The following is a 9,157-nucleotide window of genomic DNA, read 5'->3' on the forward strand; positions in this document are numbered from 1 at the left end:
TAGCTTAATAGATTTATGTCTAAATTATGATTACTAGAAAGGCCCACGGCTTTGCCACGCAGACCCTGTATTTCAAATCATATATTTTTAGTTGGCGAGGATCTTAGTTCGTGCATGTACTAATTATTGTATCTAGGTAATGTATTTTTTAAAGCAACGCATGTAAGATAAATTCGTCGATTTGTTATTTTCGTATAGTTGTCATGGTCAGGCAGGTTGTTGTTACGCTTGGTATATATTGTTTTCAGTATCGAAATGGGTCTATGACTCTTTTTTGCTATATTTATTGTGGTGGCTAAAGGAGGGAAAATTATTTATTACGAAGGGTGGAGCACAATTAGCTGATTAACTTAATGTATTTGTGAAGTGAGGAGATTTAGACTTTTAATTATGTGGCAATTAATAAATATGAGAGTTTGAATTTATAATTTTGTTGGGTAGCAAAGCTTTAGTTTGGGTTGCCCATTGCATAACTTGTCAATGTGTTGATCGTAGGTTCCTTATGGTACATGTTGTAATAATGCATAGTATATATTTTGGGTTTTCTATTATCGTGACGCTATCATTAAGTAGGATCATATTTTTATTGTCGAAATGGACATTTTTTTATGTTCTTTTGTTGTGGTAGTTCACATACTTTTACCGCAGTCCATTTATTTCTTCTCGTGAGTTGTCCATTTTTAGGGTGTCCGCATGCGCTGTACTCTAAATTTATCTTCTAAAAGGAATATTTTATTGTGATCATCGAGATTATCTGCTCTATATTCAGTTTTTCTGTACCCGCCGTCCTCTCTATCACATCATCTATACCAACTTTCCATTATGGGCATGGGGTTCACACGTCAGGTATTTTTTCTGCTTGGCGCCCTCTCTCTATCTCTCTCCCAACCTCCCTCCCTCTGCCGCCTCCACCGCCCGCACCGTCGCTGCTCCGGCTGGCCGTGTCTCGCTCTCCCTCCCTCCCTCCCTTTCCCACTCTCCTTCTCCCCCGGCGGATGCAGCGACAGTCTCCCCTCCGCAGCGCCTCACCTCCGCGGCGGACTCCCCGAATGATGCCTCCCTTCCACGGTGGTTGTCCCTCCCAGCGGCCTCCCGCGCCGGCCTTGCACGATGGCGGCCGATCTAGGGCGGCAGCGCGCCTCCGAGGCGGAGGGGAATGGGTCTCGCGGAGGAGCGAGGCCCTGCACGCGCCTCTTCCTCTCGGCGGTCATGGGTGGTGAGGCCCTTCCCTACTCCCTGTCCTCCAACTACTATCCCATTTCATCAAACACATTTCTTTTTTCTTTTTTTTTCTCTTCGTCACCTTTTATTTTAATTTATTTTTTCCTCTTTTCTTATTTTTTCTCTTTCTGCGTTTTTCTTTTTTTCTTTCTTTTTCTCTCTCTTTTTTTCTCTCCTTTCCTTTTCCCCTCCTGCCCCGGACCCGTTTCTCTCGAGCTTTCCCTTCCCTCTCCTCCTTCCTTCACCACGGCACCTCCCTCCTCCCTCCCCTCTCTTGTTCCTCCGCCGCCTCCACGCTGCGCCGCCCCCGCAGGTCGTCCACGCCGCGCCGCCTCGGGTGCTCCGCCACCGCCACCTCGGGTGCTCCGCCGCCGCCGCCTCGGCTTCGGCCCGGCGCGAATCCGCTCTTCCCTCGAGCGGATTGGGGCCGGGCGGCGGGGGATCGGGGCTACACGGCGAACGGGCTCCGAGCTCTGGCGGCGCGGGTCCTCCCTCCTCCTCCTCCTCCCTCCTTTTTGGCCAGCGCGCCTCGATCTTGGCGGCCTCCCTCCGTGGCGCGGGCGGCGCTGCGCGAGCGCGGTCGCGGCGGTGAGCTGCAGCGTCGAGCTCCGCCCTTCCGCGCGTGGCGGCGTGGATCTGCGGCGGCGCCGGGCCTTGCCCTCTTTCCCTCCCTCCCCCATCCCCCTGCAGACGGAGCTCGGGCGGTGCAGCTCGGGCGGCGGCGGAGGGCGGCGCGGATGCAGCGGGCGAGGAGCCTTGGCCCGGCGGGGGGTGCCCTCGGCCAGCCGCCGGCCGTTGGTTGCCGGATCGACGGCCACGATTTTTCTTGATGACCTGGCACGACGTGGTGCCCTCTTTTGATGCAAGAATCGTACATGACGTGGTGCCCTTTTTTTGCAAGAATCGTATTTAGAGATTAGAATGGAATTCAATTCCAAGGTTCTAAACCTTATATAACTCTGTTTGCCTATCGAAGCCCAAGGACAATTCCCCAACATGAAGCATGCAATTTGAACTTTCCAATCTCAAAGCCTAGAAATTGCTGGGGAACACCGGATCAGAAGTGGTGTTTGATTACACTGATATCTCCGGCAAATTTTGCTGGAGTCTATATATAGTAACAAGAAGCTAGGATTTACTATTTCCGACGCTAATGTTATGCTGAATCTTAATTTGCAGAAGAGGCACATAAATTATGTAGAAAGAATAAAACAGCTGGTTTCAATTCTGAGCTAGTTAATCTCATTTTTTGCAAAGTGACAAGATCAATGGTGTGTTATGTTGACTGAAAATTGCTTTCAGCGAAGTGGCAACATTTGGTACCACATGCAGTACGTTGTTTCATCAACTTTTAATTTTTTGTGAGAAAGTTATTTCTTCTCCTCCCGTGTTGGAATCAAGGTGGGATAACTATTCCAGAATGCTGGACGTTTAGGAGGCTATTACAGAAATTTAAACCGACAGGAGTGTCAACTACACAACTTTACGACATTCAGGAGGCCATCACAGAAATTTAAAGCAACAGGAGTGTCAACTACGCAAACTTTACTCCATCCAACAATATTAACGAGGTCTTACTCTAGTGCTTTGTGTCCTCACTAATGAGCCCTGAATCTCTGAAGACTGTACATTATTGATCCATTCCAGTCCAAACTATCATCACGACTAAGGAGTGTTCTCCTCCTCATGTAGTACCGGCCTAGGAGGCCAAGCCATCTCATATGGTACAACATCTCTTCCCCCTACTTCTTCAGCTGGTATATTGAAGGGGAGTTCCAATTCTTCTGTCTCCATGTTGAAGCATATAAAATGGTCGGACAATAGAAGGAAGTTCTCCTGGGCAAATGCGAAGAATGGTATCTGGGGGAATCCCTTCACGCACTTGTACTGTCTTACTTCATCTCCTCTCTGGTCTTCAGTTGTACGATATTCCCAAGCCATAAGGTCACCATGCTGTCTTGCAATCACAGCCAGTTGACACTTCCTTGTTACCCGGTTACCCCAAGAATGTGGGAGGGGGTTAACATCTGTCTGTCAAAAGGAAGAGGTTGAGTCCTCACTGTGTGCGGTTTCTTGATACAAACCGATATGATGAAATTGTTGTAATTCAGCAGGTGCAACTCTCCACTAGCGATAACTAATGGCAGTTTGATCTCAGCTTCCTTGAGGTCAAAATCTATCTCATTGTCATATACTGTCCATTCCGTTTCCCTCGGATGAATTTTGCACGTTGCGATCCATGCTCTCTTCTGCTCATAGTGAAATAACGATCCTCTTGCATAAAGTGCTATCACCAGAGAGTACTTGCCAGATTCGTCTGGTGATATCCCAGCAGCAACAAACTCACAATCCTGTGGCACAGGTGGTGATCGAAGTGGTATGCTTTTACCATTTGTTGGATCATAAATGATCATGGCCCCAGAGAAATCATCTTTGAGAAGCAGTAACCCACTGTGGCAGTCCATGACATGAATTCCGAAACGGTTGTCCAAGCCATTTAGTGAAATCGGTACTGATGCACCAACAGATATAGCCATGATCTGAATTTCTCTTGTATTTAAGACACCAATTAGTTCAGCCACGGAAGTTCCATTGGTAGTGTAATAGGCATCTTTGAAATCGCTGCTTCCAATAATTGTCCAAAGACGCCTTGATGTTGCAGCCAACCTAAGAATATCAGCTCTGGTGGGAAGCTTAAGTGCAACCTCAAACAGACAGTCTGGTTGTAATTCTGACAGACCCTGCACGATTAATTTCAGATTAGTCACATTTCGAAATCTAGTTGCAGAGCAAAGGTTAAATTCGTCACTGTCAGAAACAATTCCACAGATATTACATACAGAAATGCAGGACAGAAACACACATGCAGGGTAAGCAGGTCAAGGTTAACCCAGTCCAAGCCCCATAACACACATGCAGGGTATGGGGTCATAATATATGCACAGGATGAACACAAAGAGAAAATATAGCTTCAAACTAAAAAGTGTCCTATGCAAAGCTACACAACAATTATCACACATTCAGAAAACAAAAAACAAAGTTTATGTTTTGTAGAGCAACACAACATATTGTTATCAGAAAGCTACCAGAGAATATAGGATGACAACACAATTAATCTAGGAGACATTACTTGAGTACCTGCTTCCGGGACTGCTTATCCAGGCCTCTGTTCTCTTCAATGGATTGCTGCATATGCTGGGGAACCTTCTCCTTTTTGCCATCTCCATCAATCTATTAAATTGTTGAATAAAATGACAAAATTAGTGTGTGGAACTGAATTGGACTCATGATACATCTGCCAATTGATCGGCTTTTTTTTGAAATGGTAAAATCTGATTGCAAAGCAAAACACAAAATTCGTCACCATCAGAAACAACTCCACGCCGATTCTATATGAACATGAAGTGTAGAATACACAAGCAAGATAAAGAAATCTAACCTGCTAACCCAACCCAACCCATCCCTCATCATTAACCCAAGTGTGGAGCAGAACACATGTGCAGGATCAATATAATGAACAAATATAGCTTCAAACTTTAAAATGTTCTGTGCAAGGTTACACAAGAGTATGAGGACTAGCACACATCCCAACAAGTGATGCCGAGCTTTCTTTGTACAGCAAAACAGTAGAACATTATAAAAAAGTTCCCATCAATCAGCAATTTTCGAAATGGCGAAATCTGATTGCAGAGCAGACATAAAATTCGTCGCCATCGGACACAATTCCACACATATGCCAATATGACATACGATTAATGCAGGGTAGAACGCACATACAAGATGAACAGATAAATCTTAACCCAATCCAACCCCCATCAATTTGTGGTGCGCGGCCACCAAAACATGTGCAGCAGAATGAGCAAATAAATCTTAATCCTCCTAGCCCCACGATCAACCCACACTCCACGCATATCACACGTGATCAATCCTAGTCAAATTCAAACAGAATGCCACACGATGCAGTGCTCAATCCTAGGCAACTACTCAACTCAGAGCAACCAATTCAATCGAAATGACTATTTACGCAACTAGCGTTCTGGTAAAATCAGAGCACGGATCGCATGAGGGAGGGCGAGCTTCAGTTACCTGTTCATGTAGAATTGGGTGGATGAGAAGGCTCCGCAACCCGAGGGGTACTACCTCCAGCGACCACAACATCATGGCACTCCCGTCGTCGTCGGCGACGCTGACGCCTTTGCGCCACCCGAGGTACCTCCCGTTGGCACGGAGGTAGCCGCCAGCGCGGTTGCGCAACACAACATTCCCCTCCCTTCGGGCGGCGCACCACAACATCTCGAGCGGCGCCGGGTCGCCGACGAAGGTCAGCTGCGAGGCGAGCACGGCACCGGGGGGGGGCCACCGGTGCGCGCCAAGCGGTTCGTGGCGCAGAGATATCCGTCGTAGTCGCCGCGGAACATGACGGAGTGCTTGGTTTTGGCGTCGGGGACGAACTCAACGGCCCAAATGGTGGCGCGCTCCTCTCCATTCCTCGTGAGGAGGACCCCGCTGCCGTCCTCGTCGGCGGTGAGGTACTCGTAGCCGCGGGCAAGGCACCGCAGCCGCACTAGGTGCGCCCCCAGGAAGACCTCCATTGATCTCCCTTTGCTCCTCCGATTGTGGATGGAGGGGCGAGAGAGAGATAGAGAGCTTGGAGGCGGTGGCGAAGCGAAGCAGGAGTTTGTTGGCGGGCGGTTACGGAGTTCGCCCTCGGGCGCTTGAGCGACGCCGTGTTTGAAATGCGGGTGCTCGCTGGCTCCCCTGACAAGTAGGCCAACTGATAGGTGGGCCCAGGCGTGCGGTACGATGGCCCGGTTGAACCAAGTGGGCGGACACCCTGGCACGGTGGCACCAGCACGGCGCCATTCCGACCCGGCGGCCGAAGCGGCTAAACCCTAGGCGACCAGGCGGCCGCCGCGACTCCGCCTGCAGGCAGGCTGCGATCCCCGCCGGGTGGCGCGGATGCGCTTGATTCCCAATCTTGTACGTGCTTTTCTTGACTTTGCCTAGCGATTCTTGGTTCCTTAGAATGGAGGCGTTTGGTTTGGGAGTTACGGAGGGCGAGAATGTGAATATATTGCGTTTTGTTAGGTGGAATACGAATAGAAGTGGGTTTCAGGGGTTGGGTTTGGGGAAAGGGGAGCTTATTTCCCACCAAGGAACCAAGTTGTGATGAAGGGCAAATTTGTCCAAAATGTAATGTTGCGGTCTAATCGCTCAAACAAATGTATATATCCAGCGAATGAAATAGGACTGAGGATCTTGTTTCCCGATCCCAAATCTTTCATTGGTGTACTACTGATTTTTGCTACCCCTATCTGTACTACTCTGCTTACATGTTCAGTTAGTCATGAAGTTGAACCATAACCCAAAGGGATGTCAGTTCATAAATAGCTCTGAAATTGCCACGTCTTTAGGTCGTATATTGATGTTCAGTGTTTGCGGTTTGTGAAGTTTTACACTGCAGAGGATAGGAGGTAAAAAACTGCTATGAGTTATGACCACATCAAGCTAAAGTTATCTTACTGCAATGTAGTTTGATTTCTTGATATTAGTGCCGACTGTAATGCTTATGGGCAATGTACAGACTGCAAAAGCAATATCTCAGTGTGTTCCTTGTGCATAAACATTGTGGTTCAGATTTCATGAAGGCACCTTGTTAAGGTATCATAGGTTTGACTCTTGATTAGCATTATGGGAATGATGCTCACAGACTTGCTTTGGTCTAATTTATCATCCCACAGGAGAACCAAAAAGGATGTGCATCACCTGGTGGATGATTCCTTCCTGCTGTATTTGAAGGCAATCCAAAAACTATGTGTTCCTCCTGCTGTGTGTTCATCATTCTGTGACATGGTCTTCAAAGCTTTTTCAGACTTCAGAGACATGCTTCTCCATTGTATGAAAACACAGGTAAAGCCCTCTACTTAAGTTAATTGAAACATTCTGAGTACTGGTACCTCAAATCATGTAATGTCACACAAGTTTAGATGTTACATTAAGCTTTGATATTTTAATAGTCAGATCGTAAACTAAGCAATCATGTACTAGCCGGAGTATATTTTCTATTCTGTACATTCTTAATAGCTATTGATTCTGTGGAAGATCCCTTTTTTGTTGGATGTGATTTCAGTCTTGCTGTTTTCTTTGTGCAAGTTAATAGACCAGCTCTAGCGAATTGGTGACACTTTCTGTGGTGGTGGAGAAACAAATTTGGATTCCATAACAAATTCATCGAGTTCTTCAAAAGACCATCCAACATTGAGTTATGTCACCTCTTGGGATGTTCAGGCAGATATGGGCAATATAAATTCCTGTGGTAAAGGAGTTCCATGGGCAATGGTTTTTACAGCAGGTTTCATTTCCATCAGGTATTATGTATTCCCCTCTCTCTTTTCATATTTTGTTTACAGGGATATGTAAAACATAGTACTCAGTAAGGTATCTACAAAATTAGTTATTGTGAGCTTGTTTGCAAAAAATATGCTTCATATTTTGGAATAGATACTGTATAAGCAATTTGTAGAAGATGGTGAATCAACGTTAGATTTTGTCCCTTTAATAGTGCAACTTGCTACTCTCTGGCGTGATGCATTGAATTGATTCCTGTTGATGGATGATCGGTAGCGTTTACTCTTTGATACACCTACTCATCTAGCTCAAATTTTATGTTATCTGTGCAATAAAACGAAGAGCTACTACTATCACCAGAAGCAAGCCGCTGTTGCTTGCAGCCTTGTACTATGGGATTGAGAAGGTTGGATTCAAGAGCTGACCGACAGCAAGTGCAGCAAAGCTAGGAAGGCATATGTAACTCTAGGGTTAATGTAGTGGATTCTTGAACTTGTAATCCTGCCTCTTCATTGTTTAATATTCTAATGAATTAACTATGACCAACAGATTATAAGCCATGTCCTTCTGGCTTCTGTCTTGGTGCTCAGATATGGTCACCAACTACCACCTCCGTGCCATCCTTCAAAAGAGGTCTGTAAGTTGGCCCCAACTATAATTTACCTGAAGCTGATACCTTCAGCTGCTCTTCTGCAATCATGTTTTACCCCCATCCATTTCTGGTTACTACGGTTGATGACATGCGGGTCTAGCGAGGGTGGTAGTGACTATGTATACTGACAGAAAACTCCTTTCATAATGTGTCTATTTTATTTATCAACTCATTATGTACTCTGTATCCTACATTATATTTCTTTGCATTCCAACTTTGACAAGATAGTTTTCTGAAAAATAGGAATAGTAAGTATCACAGTGTTTGAATGGATAGTTTAGTAAATGATATGGAAGGAAGGTAAACATTTTTTCATTTTAAAGTTAAATTATACATATTCAAAAAAATTAAAGGTATTCTTGTTTGTTCTTGGATAATGAGAAGGATCTATGTGATAATTGTATAGTTTCGTCAATAATCACCCAAGAACAGAGTTCCATCTCACGGTCTTTGAAATTAACCTGACATCTGCATGGCAATCTCTGCATATGCCAAGATTCTTCTTGACTCTAATTAGGGCCCTAGCCTGGGTGCTGATCAATGCAAGCGTAATGGGCAACCTCTTCAAGTGATGTTAAGTATACATTATTTTTATGTGACAGGAATCCACAGCGAACTTCCTACTCACTGCAAGTGCAGATGCCATTTAGGAGACTAGGTTAGCATCTTACTATTAGTTGAAGACTTGCAAGTTGCAATGCATCAGCTGAAGTTGAGCATGCTGTATCTCTGTCTAAAGTAGTTGTACCTTCGTGCCTTGCTCTGCTGAACTAGTGACTGTCTAAAGTGATTTTGATAATAAGCGGATGCACTTCTTGATTTGTATGCAAAATTGGAATCTTAGATGCCACGGTCAGGGTTTTTGAAAGTACCACAGAAAGGGATGTGTGCTGCGGAACTCGAAGATCACTAGTTATGGATCCCATGGCCTTGGTC

The 9,157-nt window shown here is 45.7% G+C and overlaps 1 protein-coding gene across 1 annotated transcript; it reads right to left on the reverse strand.

Moving 5' to 3' along the window:
- Positions 1-2,886: 2,886 nt before the first annotated feature.
- On the reverse strand, positions 2,887-6,285 carry LOC120655090. Its single transcript, XM_039932820.1, has 5 exons — positions 5,563-6,285; positions 5,308-5,506; positions 4,360-4,452; positions 3,222-3,962; positions 2,887-3,129 (listed from the first exon to the last, which is right to left on the reverse strand). Exons 1-5 carry the CDS (start codon positions 5,811-5,813, stop codon positions 2,887-2,889), a joined length of 1,527 nt encoding a protein of 508 aa, XP_039788754.1. The 5' UTR covers positions 5,814-6,285.
- Positions 6,286-9,157: the final 2,872 nt, after the last annotated feature.

This window comes from Panicum virgatum, chromosome 1K (genome assembly GCF_016808335.1).
Source record: "Panicum virgatum strain AP13 chromosome 1K, P.virgatum_v5, whole genome shotgun sequence".
NCBI lineage: Eukaryota > Viridiplantae > Streptophyta > Magnoliopsida > Poales > Poaceae > Panicum > Panicum virgatum.

Excerpts from the sequence above, each read along its gene's own strand:
- LOC120655090 (XM_039932820.1), bottom strand. The coding sequence starts at position 5,813 with ATGGAGGTCTTCCTGGGGGCGCACCTAGTGCGGCTGCGGTGCCTTGCC. Across the intron at positions 3,963-4,359 it reads ATAAGCAGTCCCGGAAGCAG|GGTCTGTCAGAATTACAACC; the intron begins GTACTCAAGTAA and ends TTAATCGTGCAG. Across the intron at positions 3,130-3,221 it reads CCCCCTCCCACATTCTTGGG|AGAGGAGATGAAGTAAGACA; the intron begins GTAACCGGGTAA and ends ACTGAAGACCAG.